The 19,799-nt window shown below is 39.6% G+C and overlaps 1 protein-coding gene across 2 annotated transcripts in view; it reads left to right on the forward strand.

Annotated features, from left to right (window-relative positions):
- NALCN (sodium leak channel, non-selective) overlaps window positions 1-16,809 on the forward strand; it is a 238,323-nt gene extending 221,514 nt beyond the window's left edge. For both annotated transcript variants that reach the window (XM_068424956.1, XM_068424957.1), the window contains 11 exons: window positions 2,479-2,598; window positions 3,664-3,732; window positions 5,577-5,725; window positions 6,423-6,516; window positions 7,283-7,415; window positions 7,991-8,106; window positions 10,441-10,598; window positions 11,252-11,402; window positions 13,546-13,695; window positions 14,375-14,492; window positions 16,616-16,809. In XM_068424956.1, the coding sequence (XP_068281057.1) occupies window positions 2,479-2,598; window positions 3,664-3,732; window positions 5,577-5,725; window positions 6,423-6,516; window positions 7,283-7,415; window positions 7,991-8,106; window positions 10,441-10,598; window positions 11,252-11,402; window positions 13,546-13,695; window positions 14,375-14,492; window positions 16,616-16,809 (1,452 nt within the window). The remainder of the gene's footprint in view (window positions 1-2,478; window positions 2,599-3,663; window positions 3,733-5,576; window positions 5,726-6,422; window positions 6,517-7,282; window positions 7,416-7,990; window positions 8,107-10,440; window positions 10,599-11,251; window positions 11,403-13,545; window positions 13,696-14,374; window positions 14,493-16,615) is intronic.
- The last annotated feature ends 2,990 nt before the right edge of the window (window positions 16,810-19,799 follow it).

Consider the following 19,799-nt stretch of genomic DNA (forward strand, 5'->3'; position numbering starts at 1 on the left):
CCTCTCTCAGTTTTGTTTTGTTTTGGTTTGGTTTTTTTAATTATCATACTTCATTTTAACACCCTTTAATAAACTATGTCAAATTCCAGTATTATCTGTCTTTTGTTGTACAGATCTGGATCCTGTGTGGTAATGGTTCTCTATCTATGAGAAAATTGTCACCACAATTAACTGTGCAAAGTGTAATTAGCCTGTTTTTAAAAGCATATTTATTTTTTTTGTGTATAAGGGTATCCATAGTGTAACAAAGCACACATTTATGAGGTTAAAGAAAATACTTCCTCTGTGGTTAGGTTAGTACATAATTCTTTTATAAGTTTGTGGTTGAGTATTTTCTTTTCAGTCCCCTCTGAATAGCTGATACTGACCACTATCAGAAACAGGAGAGCAGACTACATTTCCCACTGCTCTAATCCAATATGACAGTTCCTATGTTCCAGTGATGGGTTTTGCCAGTAGTGATGAATAAACAATGAAGTGAATACCTTGTAGCAGCTGTAGCTAGAGTATGTCCGTGTTGTTGCTTCTTTTTTCCCTACCCAGGAGAAATCAATATCTCTTGAGAGACTGAGCAAACACAGAAAAGTTTGATTTGTATCATACACAGACAGGTTTTAATTTACCTAGGAACTATGTCTGTAGAAATACTTTTTTCTCTTAGACTGCCAGGGGAAACAAAGGCACTTCTAGAATTTCAAAGGAACTTTGTCAGAGCCAAGAAAAATTTGTTGACTGTCTCAACAGGCAAACTATCACACTGTGAGTGCACACAATTTATGGACGAGGAAGCAGCTTCCTGCCCAGGATCTTCCCTAGTGCAACATAGTCTGGTTACAGAGTCTGCTATGTATGTGGTCTGCTACCAGTAGCAGACGTGGTGCGTGAGGAAGGCCAAAGCTTTCTGCATAACTCATGCCCTGTGTCCAGTCTAAGGACTCGTGGTTCAGTCTTAAACCTCTACTGCTAACCTCAGTATATGTGGTGTAGAAGAATAGGAAGAATTCGGAGGTGTCACTTCTGTTGCCGCACTGGTGATCACACAATAAAGTGAGATGTTATTTTTTTATTTGCATAGTGTGGTGTTCGTTTCAAGATTATAGGCATCTGAACTTAGGTGTTTAAATTCTACATGTGAGGTAGGTGTTTAAGCTGTCACTGTGATCAGAGGAGAGGTAGGGTGAGATTCAGTTGCCTAAATAACTGAAGGCATCAAAAACTTTTTCGGGTACCCTAGCTGATCTCCCCTTACCCCCACTAGCCACTACGGAAGGGCACGGATGTTTGCAGGTCTTGTGTCATCCCTGCCAGCCCCATGCATCTATCTCCAATATTCTAGGGCATCTCAGCTGACTGGATAGAGGTCAGGCAAGATGATACCTTCAGGTACCTCAAATGAGAATTAGATTCAGAGACTGTATTCTTCATTTTGTAGTCAGGCTTCAGAAAACATTATATGGCAGAAAACTAACTGGAAAATCAGAGTTTTACATGAAGCTAGTGTCCCTTTATATAGAGTCTAATTTTCTGAAGTGTAAAGAATAATATTAAATGGCCGTGTTGCAAGGTGGGGTGGAAAAAAATCATATAATGAATGTCTGACATTTATAACCTTTATATAGTAACACTTGACTTGTTTTGGGGTTTAATACAAATTGTGTATGAGGAACTCTCCAGTGTTCCCTCTACATGCATCACTCTACCTGGATATCTGTTAGCTGCTGTGACTATTTCTTATCAGTATCTATTCTTAAGCTTCCTGCCTGCACTCTTATTACCTATATTGGAAATGTCAAGCACTTTGGCTGCTGTTTTTTACCAGGAACATTGTAAAATATACTGCCTTTACTGTTCTTAGCTTTCTTCTCTTATATGCTGCTGAGTACAGATGGTGCTGAGTACAGATTATTCCTTAAAGCAAGAAATATTTGCAATATAGGAATGCTTTTTAATTAATTTGAAATATGGGAGCTACAGAACACAATAATATTCTTGAGTTCATACGTGCTTATGTGATTTTAGCCTGCTTATGGACAGCTAGATAGATAGGATACTACTACCTCTTCTAGCTACATATTATTGACATAATAATTTTCTAACTTCGTAACTTGCTTAACTATTAGAAATCTTAAGCCCACATTCACCTCAGCAATCTGTACATTATGCATCCAGTCTGAGGTGGTCAGCTGCACTCCTTCGACACTTCATGGAGAGAGACACTTCCAAATACTGTTCATCCCCTCATCTCAGTCATCTGTGGTCTTCCACAAGTATCAGCTTTCTTCCGTCTAAGAGAAGCTTATATGATCCACTTAGTCTAGCAACCTAACTTGTCCACATGGGAACAGTTAGCTGACATGAAACCTGCCCTTGGTAGTTTGAAAACATTTGTAAGATGAACTCAATCAAACATTTTAGAGGTTCTTATAGTAAGAAATAACCATTTATACGGTACAGCTGAGAAATTGTTTTTATCCATAGGTCACAATGAAGATTATTGCTATGTCACCTTCTGGCTTCTGGCAAAGCAGAAGAAATCGATACGATCTCTTGGTGACATCTCTTGGAGTTATATGGGTGATACTTCATTTCGCCTTATTGGTAAGATTTACAAAACACAATTTCAATGATTAAGCTTGATTTTGTCTGCTAAGCACCAGCAGTAGGATCACTGCTATACATCCAGATAAACCCTTGGGAGTTTAATAAGGCTGAAATATGGCTGAAACAAATTAAGCTTGATGCTAAGAAGAAGGAATCCTTGTCTTGGGCAATGATGAATTACAAAAATTGTCTGATATGAGGTAGAGTCTGTAAATGTGGTAAAAAAACTGAAGTCTTTGGAAGAAATGTGAGTGAGGAAAGGAAGGAACCTGAAGAGACTGAGAGCTCTTGCCAACAGCAGTCTCATGAGCAGCAAGGAAGATGGAGGCAATGCACAAAATCCTGTTAGGAACAGAGGACTGGAAGAAGGCGTAGGTTCAAAGTTCCTGAACAATACAATCTGTCCCAAACTCAGCAGTGATTCTGGACCACTGGCTTTGATTAAGAGGCTATGTTTAATCCAAGAAGACATGGACGAGCGGGGAGGAAATCAGCTCTCCCTCCATCTCATCCCGGTTTTTTAAAGTTGGGTACACCCCTGGTTCCCTTACTTATGAGGGAAGGAGAAGGGATAGTTGTTGTTTGTCACCAATCACAAGTTGTGGAAGTCACAACCATAAAACAGCTGGGGGCTTCTCTCTTGTCTGCCCCAGGCTATGTTTGGAGGAAAACCTGTCTTGAGTGGCTAGTTATTTTGCCCTGACATCCACAGTCTGCTTGCTACTGCTGAGTAGTTTGGAAAGCCTGAGGAGTTTCTGTAAGCCAGCGGCTGCCTACAGAAGTAGACTGGGGCTGCTAGACATAATTACAGCCCAGCTAATAGAGGATTGAACATTTTTTTGTTTGATGTATGGGGGAGGTTGCGTTAGTGTTTTTGAAGTGGTGGAGCTCTTCTGTTAGTTTCTTACTGCACCACTGTTACTGAAATATTGGTGCTACTAGTTTATGATTTCTTTTATTTCATATGGCGACTGCCCTACATCATTACAAGCCCAATTATCCTGATCTTTCCCTGAGATCCCTGGGGGACAATGTATTAAGTCATCTTTGTTTCTGTTGCAGAATGCGTACACATACATGATGGGAGCATGCGTAATTGTCTTCAGGTTTTTCTCAATTTGTGGGAAGCATGTAAGTATAAATTAAGAACTACAACCATTGCAGTGCTCATGTGTAGATTAAAGGACTAGTTGCTATGCGCCTCTAGTGCACATTCTGTAAGACTCCATTTTCTATGCCAGAAAAAAAGGAGACTTCAAGCAGCAGTCTCCAATTTTACACGCTGTCTTTAGAATGTCAGGATTTTAGGTACATTGTATAATAGCACTGTATTATGGTTACCGGAAAAGCTGCATTTTTGGAAAAAAAAAAAAAAAAGTGCAACTGCAATACCACACAGTTTTTAAAAAATGCTCTCTAAAACTCTGAACATACATTGTGCTGCTTTCAGTCCTTGCCGTTTCAGTGTGGTGCGATGTGCATGCTATTTATTTATTTTCTCTGCAAGACTAGTGGAGTGGTGGTTGATGCACTCATCTTGCACTCATGTTATGATAGTGCTCTCTTGTAGAAGTTTCTTCCTCCAGAGTGCAAGTCTGTGTCTTCTGTCTCTACAATGTATGTCTTATCACAGTAAAGGATTTGTGCTCAATTTAAAAAAATATTGGGCCAAGATATTATTCTGGAAACACTGAGATGGTGACAAAGCAAGTCACTTCCAAAGTTTATATTTCTTTTGTGTTTGGATTTGCTCTGGTGTAATTGAGAGTAGGCTGGCAGAATAAGCATAGTCAGAGAACAAACACATTTGTCTAACAAGTGGTGACACTCTGCGTTCTCTTGCTGTTGAACTTTTTAGACTATCCAAACATTTTCTGTAAAGTCTGACATATTAAAGTAAATGTGATAAAAAGACTGCTGTACTGGGTTGCTGGGTTTAAGAACAGTAAGTCAGAGGGTTTGTTAAGTAAAGATAAAAAATTTTCCTTCAATCAAACTACACAGAGCCTGTAGATCCTTGGAAGTCAAATGAAAAAACCTTGCTTCTCCTATACAGCCAGGCCAAGTGATTGCCTTCAAAGTTTTCTGATAGATTCTAAAGTTTTCTCAAGGTTTTAACCTACTCATTTGTGCTTTCATGTTAGGAGCTGCATCAGTTTCACTAATTTATCTGTTGTTATGCAATGTGATCGCTAAAAAGTCAGCAAGAGTTATCAGTTTGGCATGATTCTAAAGAAAACTGCTACCCTCATTCCCATTAAGGAGAATTTTCCATAGAATCCAAAGTGGTTAAGGGTGTTAGGGCAATCTAGGGCAATAACTTTATCAGAAGTAAAATGTACAATATGCATGCATGGGAAAGTAATATCTGTTACTTAGGCTTACTGCCTATGTAATCTCCAAAATTATGCTCTCTTCTTAAGCTCTTTGGCCAACTTGGATGAGAAATTAACTAGTTTAACCAAGCTGTGCTGATCTTAAGGAAATTCCCTTCCCTAAACATCGACCCATTTCCTTAGGCAGGCTGCAGTATCTGTGGTTTCCACCTAACATTTAGCATCACTTTGAGATAAGCCCAAAGTAGTGTACTGCACCACTGTTCATGCAATGCTAATTTTGTTACTTCTGGAGAATACTGATCCTAGAATATTATAGTTAAGCTTATGCTGTATTACTGCAGTATTGTTCTACACTGTATTGTCCTGTATATACTCTTCAAGGAGCAACATCTTGACCTTGTAAATTAGGCGGATATGCTGATCTCTTTAACAAGTAAAACGTACACTAAACTTCAGAGGAAACATAAAATGTTCAGTTCCAATCAGATTCATAATGTGCCATTTCACTGGGCTCATCCATTAACTTATATATGTAAAGAATTTGTTGTCAAAATGGCAAGTGCAATGGCTCTCTTTTCCCTTTTATCTCTACTTTCCTGAATGGCATCACGGATTGCTTTTTCTCTGTCCTTCCAGGTGACACTAAAAATGCTACTCCTGACTGTGGTTGTCAGCATGTACAAGAGTTTCTTCATCATAGTGGGAATGTTCTTACTGCTTCTTTGCTATGCCTTTGCTGGAGTTGTTTTATTTGGTACAGTGAAATATGGAGAGAACATTAACAGGTACAGTATGTACCACCTCATGGGGATGTTCTTTAAACAGCTCAAAAAAATCACATTCTGCTAAAGAGAAGTCTGTCCGTGGTGAAAACCAGACAAGTCCCCAGGTCTAGCTGAAGAGCTCTAAACAGAGTTTCTAACAGAAGGCACTGAGCCATCTTTCCAGTCTTTATGCATTGAACCAAATGACACCCGATCCAGCCCAGAGCAGGCTGAGAGCTGTTCTTCATTGTGCCAGCTGGGACATGCTTCAAAGCAGCACTGCGCTAGCCGCAAGCTGCTAAAACCCAGTGTACCTACTACACCTTATCAGCATCACCCAGGAACAGGATCCATATACCAGGCTGATAGAGAGAGGGGACAGTTCTGTGAACTGACTGTTAACTAGAGATTTCACAATCAATAGCGTCATCAGGCTTCAGGAAGAAAATGGACACAGGAGTTAGATAGGATTTGGCCCCAAGTCTACTTTTGCCCTTTGATAAAATGATCCAAAATACTCAGACCTGTGTCTGAGCTAAAGTTGTTATTATATCTTAAGTCATGGAATAAATAATTCAATGAACTCATTCAAATAATGCTGTAACTATTTTCAGTTTAAAATAGTAGAACAGTAGAAGGTGGAAATGGTTTGCATTTTTTCTTGCCAATGTTTTAGTTCTGGGACGTGAAATGATCTCTCTCTTTTTGTTTAAAACAGACATGCAAATTTTTCATCAGCTGGCAAGGCTATTACTGTACTCTTCAGAATAGTTACTGGAGAAGACTGGAACAAAATTATGCATGACTGCATGGTAAATACAATACTACTAGAGATAAAGTAGACAAGAAACAGGAGACACCTTTGTGTTTCAGTGTTTCCAGTATCTTAGCTTTGTACAAGGAATGTTGTGATTACCTTTATCTCTTCGAGAGATAAAATGTTCGCTAAACCTCAGAACATGACATATAAATTGTAGTTCTAATGACACGCTCACAATGTAATATTTCATGGGGCTAGGCTATTATATGATTTAAAAACAAAAATAAAAAGATGTTTTCAAAATCAGAAGTGCAGTAACTCACTTTTCCGCTGTTATCTCTGCTTTGACTGTGGCAAGGTGATGTTTCAGATTATCTTTAATGTCTGCACTTTGGCTCATTCCATGTGAATGGTAGTCTTAATGACCTCAAAATTTGTCCTGGAATCATTTTATTTTGCCTAAGTAAATTTCTGTCTGTGGTTTCCGTTGTGATGAAAACCATATTATTCCTTTCCTTTTAAAATCAATGGGCAGGAAAGCGTTTTGAAAACCACCACGTTTCAGAACACCAAGTTGTTTCTTTACAGTGGCATAATGCACAATGTGCCTTGTGTGTGGTAGTGAGATCCATGCCTCTTTTGTCGTACCTCTCTCTGTTTTCTGATTTCTGACTGCTAAAGGAACAACAAAAAACTGCCCACGTAATGCCCATGGCATTATTCGCTATTTGTGAAGCTTGAAAAAGATTGTACTGATTGCAGAGAAATTAAGAATCTCTTTTTATGATTGATTGGCTTTGTTTTCTTTTGTTTTGAAGGTTCAGCCTCCATTTTGTACGCCAGATAACAGCACCTACTGGAAAACAGACTGTGGAAATTATGCTGGTGCTCTTATGTATTTCTGTTCATTTTATGTCATCATTGCATACATCATGCTAAATTTGCTTGTTGGTAAGTAAAAATATGCATTCATAATAAAAAGGTCCATCTTGGCCTGTAGTATGTTAGATTTGAGTCTGTTGTGCTATTCAGGTATGAGGTTACCTTGTACCTTCGCTGTTACCTTATATGCATATGATGTTTTTGATACTTCTCTGGCATGGTGCATGCTAAAACTCAGGAAGTTTGGGAACAGAGGAAGTTTTTTGAACAGAGATGTATTGTATTTGTAGAGTGTAATTACCCCAAGGAATATTATTTTCTGAGCTTTTCCATCCTCCAGTTAACATTTTTCCAGCATTGCTGGCATAGTACTAATTTATTTTAGAAGATGTTAGATTAGGCATCTCACCAACATTTAAGATACAGCTTTTAAAAAGTGAGCACAGTGAATATTGATGTAGCATGACAGTATATTACCTATTCAAAATCCTCATTTGAACATACAGCTAAAGGCATTTATTAGTGTGAAGTTTGCACAACAGAATTCATATCCGGTTGAAATTCATTGTTGCTTATAGAGATTAACCAGTTAGAATGTAACTACAGACTTTCTTTATAATGTATTTTGGTTTTGTGGTTTTCAGCTATCATTGTGGAGAATTTCTCATTGTTTTATTCAACCGAAGAAGACCAGCTTTTAAGCTATAATGATCTTAGGCATTTTCAAATTATATGGAACATGGTTGATGACAAAAGAGAGGTAAGAGACTTGATAATAAGCACAGAAATCTGGTAAATTTGTATTTTTCCTTGAAAAAACATATGGGGAAAATGAAGCATGCTAACAAAACTCACTGAACAGTTACTGTTCAGGTTGTGAAATTTCAGTGAGCATGATCTAATATTGTTCATGGCCCTTCAAGCACTAACCTGTATTCTTTACTACTGTGAAGTACTTATAATAGTAGATTTTAAAAGAAATGTAGATATTCATAGGATCAATAAAATAACATCTTTCCTCCCAGCCTCCTGGGAGTTATTGCCTTGGAAGTCTACAGGCTCACATCTGTTCATGTGCCTGATCTTCAGAAGGGCTTTGCTGAGATTTCGGCACTGTGTCCTCTAAGATCCTCATAGAGAAGCTGATGAAGTATGGGCTGGATGAGAAGATGATGAGGCAGACTGAACACTGGCTGGATGGCCAGGCTCAGAGGGTGATGATGATCAGCGGCACAGAGTCTAGTTGGAGGCCAGCAACTAGTGGTGTACCCCAGGGATCAATATTGGGTCCAATCCTGTTCAACATCTTCATTAATGATCTGGATGATGGGGCAGAGTGCACCCTCAGCAAGTTTGCAGATGACACCAGACTGGGAGGAGTGGCTGATACAGCAGAGGATCATGCTGCCATCCAGAGGGACCTAAACAGGCTGGAGAAATGGGATGACAGGAACCTCAGGCGGTTCAGTGAGGGGAAGTGCAAAGTCCTGCACCTGGTGAAGAACAACCCCAGGCACTGGTACATGCTGAGGGCTGACCAGATGGAAAGCAACTTGGCAGGAAAGGACCCGGGGGTCCTGGTGGACACCAAGTTGAACATGAGCCAGCAATGTGCCCTTGAAGCAAAGAAGGCTAATGGTGTTGTGGGCTGCATTAGGCAAAGTATTGCCAGCAGGCCAAGGGAGAGGATCCTTCTCCTGTACTCAGCACTGGTGAGGCCACACCTGGAGTCCTGGGTCCAGTTCTGGGCTCCTCTGTACAACAGAGACATAGACAAAATGGAGAGAGTCCAGCAAAGGGACAAGAAGATGATGAAGGGACTGGGCCATGTCTCCTATGAGGAGAGTCTTAGAGAGCTGAGACTGTCAGCCTGGAGCAGAGAATGCTCAGGGCGGATCTCATCAATGTATATAAATACCTGAAGGGTGGGTGCAAAGAGGACAGAGCAAGGCTCTTTTCAGTGATGCCCGGTGACAGGACCAGAGGCAAGGGGCACAAACTGAAACACAGGAGCTTCCCTCTGAACATCAGGAAAGATTTTTTCACAGTGAGGGTGACTGAACACTGGCACAGGTTACCCAGGGAGATTGTGGAGTCTCCATCCTTGGAGATATTCAAAAGCTGTCTGGACATTGTCCTGGGTAACTGGCTTTAGGAGGCCCTGCTTAAGCAGAGGGGGTTGGACAAGGTGACCTGCAGAGATCCCTTCCAACCTCAACCATTCTGTGATTCTGGGATGAGAAGAGCTGTTCAGATGCCCGCACAAATTAAATCATCATCTGAATGATTCATGACATCACTAAGATTTGAATATGAACAACATTATGGTGAAAGAAGTTGGTTGCTTGTAGTTGGCACATGGCTTGCTGGAGATGGAAGCCGCAATCTGTACTGATGGAGGTGGAAAGTTCTGCATTCAGCGTGCCCAGTACTGACAATATCTCTCTCTGATGTGGAACAACACATTACAGCAAAAATAGTTCCAGTCAGGCTCATTTAGCAGAACAAAATATTTGAAGAGTATGGAGACCACAGTTTTGGAGGGAAGTACTTTCAGAGCTAATTTTTTAACAGCAGATCAAAATTGTTGTCACAAAAAAGTGCAACATGTGCTAGGTTGACTCTTACAGCAGAAGACCTTTGAAAAGCCAGTAAACTCCCAATATTCTCCTGTCCAAAGATGCGCAGAGTAGGAGACAGGTTTACAGCCAGGTATAGGCCTGGCTATGAATGTTTAAATTGTAGTTGAATTTCAGTTTTTCAAAGGCAGCTCTGTGGGAATGTAATTCTCATTACAGATTAATGCAAATGGGAAAACTAAATCCCCAAGCAATTTTGAACATTTCTGACAAAATTATCAGCACAGATACTCTTTGTGTATCAGTCAAATAAAAGCAAAGACTTCCATGAATGTGCTGAAGAGCTGGCTGCATGTGTATATTCTTCAGTAATGTATTCGCAGTGACTTAAATAGGCCAGGATTTGACATGGAGTCTTTGGAGAAATAGCGTTCCTCTCACTGATCAAGTTGAATGTCTGAGTTGGTTGTTAGGTCACAGTAATAATTTACCATCTATTATGCAATTTTACCCAGGGAGTAATCCCTACCTTCCGAGTAAAATTTCTACTGAGGCTTCTGCGGGGCAGGCTGGAGGTAGATCTCGACAAGGACAAACTACTGTTCAAGCACATGTGCTACGAAATGGAACGGCTCCATAATGGTGGTGATGTCACTTTCCATGACGTGCTCAGGTACCCTGAGATTTTCTCTAAATTTGTAGAACGGGTATAATGGCCTGTATTTCTCTCCAGGCTACAAGGTATTCATTAGGCTTGGGAAGAGGCAAGACTGGTAGCCACAGAGGCACTGCCATTTTAAATGTAATATAAAAATTAGATTTCCCTTTTTTCCTGCAAAAATATTAGTAATGGAAAACATAGGTCCTAGGGTATCAGCTCTAAGTAATTTTAACGTTTTCACTGGAGACTGTTTTTCATAAGCAGCAGTCACATGTTGTTCTTGTATCCCAAGCAATGAAATGTTGTCCCCATTTGTGTAGCAACATGACAGTGAATCTGACTAAAAGTAAAATAGAAATGGGAACATTATCCAAGCGTAAACACTTGGCAGGGCGGGGACCGAATCCCCACAAATGCCCTAGTTGCTTACAGTTCAGCAGCTCACCTGTATTGGATAGCTAGATGTAGGTGATAAGGTCTTCATTCGTTTTGAGCACTACAAGTCTCTCCTGGAATCATCTCAGCATTTTTTAGCTTCAAATCCAAATCTATTGCCCACACCTGAATTACTTATTTTTGCACTGTCTTAAGTATGAGCTTTGATTTTCTAAATTAAAATGTAAGGCCACTAGCATTTAAAAAAAATGAAACTGTGTTTCTTCCAGCATGCTTTCCTACAGGTCTGTTGATATCAGAAAAAGTCTTCAACTGGAAGAGCTGCTTGCTAGAGAACAACTGGAATATACCATAGAAGAGGAGGTGGCCAAACAGACCATACGCATGTGGCTGAAAAAGTGCTTAAAGCGAATCAGAGCGGTAAGTTGAGCTAAACCAGGATCTAAATGGTTGCAGAAATTGTACTGCTCAACAGTGCCGGAATTTGCTGTCACTATGCTTTATTTACTCTGGAGTCACGATAATATTTATGTGAAGTATGTAGCAGTTGCTAACTCGGCAAAAAAAAAAAGTATGTTACAGCTCAATTGAAAGCGCTACAAAAATAAGCATCTTTTGAAGGCAAAAACTATCTTCCTGCCAAAATGTAACTGTCTTTTCAATATAGCAGGAAGATGCATATGCAGAGACCGAAGTCAAAGGAATAAAGAAAAAACAATGTAATTTGATGAAACCTCACAGGCCTAATCCTTCCTCACAGAATGTGATTGTATAATTTCCTTGCCTCTGCTAGCAGAAGATACCATGATCAGTCACCGGCAGACAGGGAATCCGCATCAAGATACATCATTTGAATGAGCCATTACAGTGACTCTGTGTGTGTAAATGAGCAATGTGTACATGCAAATCAGGTGTACGAACCGTGGCACACAGTAGCTGTGTCTATGCCAGGAAATTAAGCAGGGCCAAGGCTCAGGACTGGGATGGGGTTACCCATACTCATTAACCTGTTCCTCAGCACAATTTTGGCCTGTGCATAGTCATACTCTCCTAGACCACTGCCATGTGGTCTCCCAGACCACTGCCGTAGGAGCATCACTGCCCTCCAGGCATGGATCAGGGTGGAGACTGCTCCCAGTAGGCAGTGGTTGAAGCTGTCTTGTGTGGTAGAGGAGAGATTAGCCAGATCATTCAAGTCCTGGCCTGTCACTTGGCTTCAGCACTGCAGGAAATCCCAATCTGTTTAATTTACTAGTATAGACCTAGCCAGTGCTTCTGTATTCTGTTTATGCAGTGCTTCTAATAATCAGAAACATTTTTTGCCTTTGCTCAGGATAGCTACAATGTGTACTGATCAAAGTTTGTCTTAGATGAAATTAATATTAAAAATTTTCAGGAAATTTGAATCGGGTTTTGCCATTATTCTCATGTTTTCTTCCAAAACCAACTCTTCCTTTGTGTAAAAAGTCACAGTCTGGTTGCCTTGATGATGGATTTTTCAGTTACTGTAAGACTGGGTTCTTTTGATGCATATATTTTTTATTTTTATACAAGCTTAGTTCTTGTATGTGGAGGTTTTCCACAGAGACCTGTGATCATGGGATCTGGCTTTTTCTGTTTGTAAATTTATAAAAAAAGCATAACTGGACAATTCAAATGTAATGTACATTCCAGCTGAAACATCAATGTTCAAGACATATTCAGATAGGTAGTTTCATTTTGAATCTCATCTCTGCAATAATAATGGCAGTAAATTTAATCTCAGCTCTCAATTCTGGGTTTGTTCAACTCTGTTGTTCATTTCATTATGATATTGAATTACACTATGTTAAAGTAAATATGCTATTCATTTCACTCTAATAATATGGTTCAGATCATTTCACATTATATGAACCTTTTATAAACTGAATGTAGTTATGGAAGTTAATATATATTTTCAGATTCTCTTGTTAGTCTCTAAGTCTCTCTAGAGGGAGCATGTGAAAACTACCCAGGAAAGCAAAATGCTTCCTAAAGACTGTTTATTTTAATTTAAAAGCAAATTACATTGTAAGATCATAATGGTAGTGGTTTTGTTTTTCTACTTGTACTGTAAACCTATACTGAGTCCCAAGGTTTCCACTACTGTTTTATTCAATCTTATTGACAGCCTATTCCAAATTCCATGAAAGAAATCAGAATTTTTTATTGCCTTCTTGTAATTCTTAGTGAGTCTCTACCAATTTCCTTGTTTCTTTTTCCTTGAAAGAACTTTTAACTCATAAATTCAAAACTTCGTATGTTTTTAAACTCTAGGTTTAAACCAACAGTTGAGCAACTTGCCTTGCACTTAATATAGTTTATAAGCTTCACCCTCTATTTCCTACATAAAGGTTAGACATATGCTGGAATTCACTTTTTATTTAAATAGCGACCATCTGATACACGTGGCTTTATCGATGCACTTGGCATCCACATCTGGCGCTCACTGTTTGGTTAAATATTTAGAAGGCTTTAAAAAAAAATCAAGCACTGTTACACACCAATGAGAACATTTTTGTTGTCACGTATTGTACCTTGACAGAAACAACAGCAGTCCTGCAGCATTATCCATAGTCTACGAGAGAGTCAACAGCAGGAGTTGAGCCGATTTCTGAATCCTCCCAGCATTGAGACAACACAGCCAAGTGAAGATATGAATGCTATTAATCAGGATAACAGTGCACAGCCAGAGGTATGCTAACCAGAAGACTATCAGCTACTCAGAACAGATTCAGAAAACCTCCGTGTTTCTTATTTGTTCCTTTTTAAGCATAATTTTCACTGGAAAATTTGAAAGCAATATTTTGTTTTGCTTCAGTCTTTGCCATCAGGTGTAAAGGCAAGATGGTCTAAGGCAGTGATTCCCCAGTTTAGTTAGCTGTCTTGCTAGCACCATAAAGGGCAAACTCAGCTATACAACTCTGGCAGCAACAACTTTCAGCTCTAGCATGAGCTGTGTACAGGCTCAGGGATGTGAAGCTTTCCTGTTCAAGCATTCTGAAGTAGTGTTTACACTGAGGATGATAACATTGGGCATGCTGGGTCCCCTGAGTATGAGTCCTCGGCTCTTCCAGGGTAGGGAATGAAGAAGGTACAACATAAGGACTCTACTGTAGAAGGTTGAGAACAATTTTGTACCCTTCAGTGGAACTGTATAATGGAACTGAGCCCAAATGGTCTTTTTATTTTTTCCTATTAGTAGTAGTTTTCTGTAGCAGTAAAAAATAGAAACGACGCTGTCTTAACAAATGGCAATATGTTTTGGTTGTATTCTTGTATAAAGCTTGGAAATAGAATAGAAAGATAACCCTTCTTAGGATAATGCCCACGCAATGGGGAACTATGACTGAGATTCTTTTTTCTCTGTTCAGACGAGCAGCCAGCAGCAGCTCCTTAGCCCAACACTTTCTGACAGAGGTGGCTATCGACAAGACTCTGCAGATGCTGGGAAACCTCAGCGGAAATTTGGACAATGGCGTTTGCCATCAGGTACATGAAAAATGTGTATCAGTATATTCCCCACATGCCATATCACTGCTGTACAATAACAATGCCATGAGAGGCTTCACTATTCACAGTTCTACCTCCCACCTGCTGCTTGCACCCACATCAGGGTTTTTCTACCCTCATGCGTGCTGAAATACAGCAACCTCCCTCCTTCCTCCCAATTCTGAAAGTTTGAAAGATGGGCTCAAGCATTGCCATGTGCAGGTTGTTGTTTTTTTTACTTTTTCATACATTTACTCAGGATCTTTGGATTGGGGGCTGTACTGTCCCGTATGTTTGGATAGCATGTTGTGCATTTGGAGTTCTCTTTTATCATATAAACCACAGCGTAAATGAATGAAGTTTTTCCAAACAACAGTAATATACCTTCCGAGTGCCTTGTCTTGCCTAAGCATACCAGGTGTATGATTTATACTTTACATTTTTAGATCTTCACTTCAGCCAGGAATTGGCCAGATATACAATCAGTTTTCTGTTTATTTTCTCACAAACAGGAAACATCCTCAAGTTATTCTAGTAACTACAGTCTGCTAGAAAAGGAAGGCTAGACTATGCCTTATAGGAGGGTGCTTATAGGAGGGTGGGAGGGGTGCATAGGTGCTGTCTGAGGCCTTATTAAGTCTTTATCTCAAGAGCACTCTCCACCACCTGAAATATTCTCTCTCAAAGTGCATTTTGACCTCTGCTGCCTGCCACACCCGTGACCAGCAGGTTAAGAGTGTGCACATCAACCTGCTTTCAGCTGTCATCAGTCAGTCCAATTCCAAGTCAGAGCACTGCCTTCAAAGGCTGCCACTATTCAGACCTTAATCATATCTAGGTGGAAGTAGAAGAGATGGTCATGCTATGAATACCATTAACCCTATTTTTGCGACCAGAGTACTTGTCCAAGAAACAGGTCTCTGACCTACAAGGAACGGCTGAGGGAGCTGGGGTTGTTTAGCCTGGAGAAGAGGAGGCTCAGAGGTGACCTTGTTGCAGTCTACAACTACCTGAAGGGAGGTTGTAGTGAAGTGGGAGTTGGCTTCTTCTCCCGGGCAACTAGTGATAGGACAAGAGGACATAGCCTCAAGCTTTGCCAGGGGAGGTTCAGGTTGGACATTAGGAAGAATTTCTTTTCAGAAAGGGTTATTAGACATTGGAATGGGCTGCCTAGGGAGGTGGTGGAGTCACCATCTCTGGATGTGTTTAAGAAAAGACTGGACATGGCACTTAGTGCCATGGTCTAGTCGACAGGGTGGTGTCAGGGCAACGGTTGGACTCGATGATCCCAGAGGTCTCTTCCAACCTGATTGATTCTGTGACAGCTTAATAAAGAGATTTCAATACATGTGTTCCACTTAAATGTCACTGAGCAGCAAAGATCGACATTTTGTTGGAACGGAGAGAAAAAGAGGGAATGTGCTAAGGAGGAATCATACTACTGTAGCCAACTGGATAGGTTTTTCAAGTGAGAATGAGGAGTTCAGGGTTTCCTTTCTTAGCACTGATCTCAGCCATGTCAACCTTTAATGTTCCTCAGTGGACAGTCTAGAAAAGGAGGATCACTTCTATGCACAGTACAGCCCAGCAGATGATAAGTAGTCTGCCTCCAATCCAACAGACATATATTTAAGATCATTAATAGCATCATTAAATCAATGTGGTTTTTATATACTTACACGTGTGGTTTAGTGCCTTCCTAAAGCTATACCAGCACCTTGTACTGGCTTTCACGCCTAGGCCATAGTTAAATATCACTTTCTAGGTGTAGCTACCACTCCTAAATGCACTTTTCCCTCCCTTTTTCTCACACTTACCACTTTCACCATTTTGCCAGCAGATCAGCTCATGTAAGTACTGCCTAAACCATTTAGGTTGCGATTAGCCAGGTAAGAAGTGACCTCTTGCACTGCTTGGTTAAACTGCTCTACCAGCAGATCAGTGGGAGCAGGGTGAACAGCTGGAGCTGGAAAAAAGACACGTTAGAGCAGAGCCCTACTCTTTCTGTACTAAATCATTTTAAAGCTGCCCCAGTCCGGCTAGTTCTGTATACCTGAATTCTAAGCAAAAATGTTCAAGAAGCAGATCTACTCTAATACAGAACTTTCTGTTTAATTTCGTAGCCCCCAAACCAATAAGCCATTCAGTGTCTTCAGTCAACCTCCGCTTTGGTGGACGTTCAACTATGAAATCTGTTGTGTGCAAAATGAATCCTATGTCTGATGCTGCTTCTTGTGGATCAGAAGTCAAGAAATGGTGGACAAGACAATTAACTGTGGAGAGTGATGAGAGTGGAGAGGACCTTCTTGATATCTGAGGAAAATTTAAGTCATACTGCAACAACAACCACTTCAAGTACAATCTAAATTTCTATGTTTAAAATTGAAGACACTGTGTGATGTACAATTTCTTTAAAGTCAATGTCATAAATTTTTTCAAATGCTTATCTTTATGCCATATGAAGCATAGCACACACTTACATGTTAGAATTCACCTCTGTAGGTACTAACTATACTTTAAGAAACCTGTATACAATAGCAGTACTAACAAAGCCAGAGAGACTATATTGCCTTTAGCGGAGTTTTGAAAGATTTCGTATGTTCTGTAGCTACGTAATGAAAATGTATTTTGATATACACACCTCTGTGTTTTTCTTCAACCTATACCGTACTTCAAAGTGTCAACTCTTTACAATACAGGATTAATGTATGTCTTCTTTTTGTGTTTTCCCTCAGTTCTTATTTAGTAACATTTCTTTAGAAAGATTTTATTATTCACAAATGACCTGAAGAGGTCAGCACTGACTTCATGTTCAAGGGAAGTATTTTTACAAAGTACAGATTCTGAATTACAATTCTAAGCTTTTTCTGGACCTTTTTTTAAAATATGCAAGATACAGGATAACTCACTTTAAAATCAGGAGGTGAAGGATTGGCTTTTAAAATGTAAATATCTTTAGGTTTTGGTTAATTATGCAAAGAGCTTGATTTTCATAGAGAAAACAGGAAAAAAAAGAAAAAAACAGATGTGAAAACTGTGCATTTAAGCATCCAGCAGAAGACTTACATGTGAAAAACATGGTTTATGCTTCATTTTCAGAATATACTGGTTATATATATGTATGGTGTCATTATTCTCCTGTTAATTAGGTCCCATTTCCTTGTGTAGTTGTAAGAGAACTTTCTTCTTTTCTGTGTGATAAAAATTAGCATGTTGGGGGTTCTAATTACAGAGTAGTATTGTATGGCTTTTAAAATACAGTTCAGTTTTGCCTCTATAGGTAGAAATGAATTCTACTTACCCATGTTACTACTCATGCTACAGCCCTGCAAAGCTAAGGCATGACACTGTTCTGTGATTAAGTACCTTTGTCCCTTTTATCCCGATGCATCATATTTTGACATGTTAGCCTTCTTTTGTTTTATGAAACACCAGCAGTTCTACAGTGTCGCTGGTGAAGAAGCAGCTGTCCCTTTCATAAAAGTTTTTCCAGTGAAAGGCCAATGCTATACAGATACAGAGGTGGAGAAAAAAAGCCACAAAACACAGCAGAATTCGTTAGTTTTAGAATTTGAGGCTGTCTAAAAATGTGGGGTAAAAATGTGCCCTTCCCTCAGGGAAGAACTAAGAGGTTGCAGATTTTGTAGCTTAGCCCCTGACTGGGTTTTTTAGCATAGCTGGGACCTTTCTGTTACCATTGTTTCCTATGGAAATGATAGGTTGCTCTAACCTGGCCTGATGTGAGATCTTTTAAAAGGCTCACGGTTAATATACATCACCACTTTAAAAAGATATCCTTTAAAAAGCAGACAAAAGCCAGTGCTTTGTGATGTTTTCTGGCCAAAATATTAACGTAGAGTGGTCAGAATGCAGCATTGTTTTCACAGATGCCTTCATCATTAAAGCAAAATTATTTTTGGCCATAAAATAGTTTTCTTGGCATCTGTCAATGTTTTGTTCCCTCTGTATGGTTGAACATGGTTTAGATTTTTTTCAAAAACAGTCATATTGAACACATCTGTATTTTGTGGTTTCTTTATGTGTTTGGAGGTATATTTAAGTTTAAATCTAGTCAGCTGTAACTCTGTAGTAACAGAACATGTGCATTCTCTTGTTTACAAGATTATGAACCATCAACAAAATTTCATCTGCAAATCCATTATTTTGTTCTATTTACTGCTTAAGTTGAGCTTTTGTATATATGACAAAAAGATAAATATTGGATTTATAAAAGATAGTATCTTTGAAAGTTCAATAATATATTGAACTGCAGATCTTTCTGAATCATTCTTGCTGCAAATCTTCTTTTTAAAAAATCTGGCAAACATTTTTTCCTTGCCTTACAGTACTCTGTCAATAAAAGTGAGTTGCTTTAAGCCATATTCCTCCCTCTGGTTTTCATTCTAACTGCATTCGCTATGTCTGGCTCATCTGCCAGATATATGATAATGCTGCATAGTGGCTAGGTGTGTGGTTTGTACAGGATTATTTAAAGAGATGCTTTCAAACTCTTCTAATTGGAGGGTCTTTGGTTTTTCGTTGAGAAGTCCAGCAACCAGCCTCATCAGTACTGCCACGAGGAGTCTCATTCAAAAAACGTGACTGAATAGGACTGTTCATTATTTATTTTTATTTAACCCACTTTCTTTGCTTTAGGTCCTGGATGTGAATGTGCATGTGTGTGTGTGTATGTGGCAGGAGGAAATTCGTGGTGGAAAGATTGTAATGGTTTCGTAAGACTGCCTTCCAGTATCTTCCAAAACACTAGAGATCCCTGGACCATCTAATTTAACCGGCAAGCTGGCTCTAAGAAACCAGTGATCACCCGTTTATTTCCCCCATTTTGCTTTTGCAGATATAGGAAGTGAAATGGAGTTACAGAGGTATGAAAATAATGCACACTAGAACACCTAGGCGACTAGGTTAAGGTGAAAACCTCCTTAATACGGCACCTCCGACAGAACTAAAGAAAGTAATAACCTTCTACTCTGCAGCAGAGCAACCAATGCACATTTGCACATGAAGGTGAAGCAGCAGAGAGGAGAGCCAAGGAATGACTGAAGTCCAAACGGCCTGCGCAAACAATGGAGAGACACAAAGAGGTTATAGTGCATCAGGAAATCCGAGTCAGTCCAGACAGCCTGAGAGAAAAGTTCAAACAAGAACAGACCCTAGACAAAGGTAAACAAAAAATTGCCGGGGGAATATTACTACCTACAGTGCTCTTGGCTCCTGGAATTAAATTTAGAGTTGTCCTGTACAAATGAAAAGAATAGATTCCCTTTCATCCACTAAGAGAGCTCTGTT

The sequence above is a fragment of the Nyctibius grandis genome, chromosome 2 (genome assembly GCF_013368605.1).
Source record: "Nyctibius grandis isolate bNycGra1 chromosome 2, bNycGra1.pri, whole genome shotgun sequence".
Classification (NCBI taxonomy): domain Eukaryota; kingdom Metazoa; phylum Chordata; class Aves; order Nyctibiiformes; family Nyctibiidae; genus Nyctibius; species Nyctibius grandis.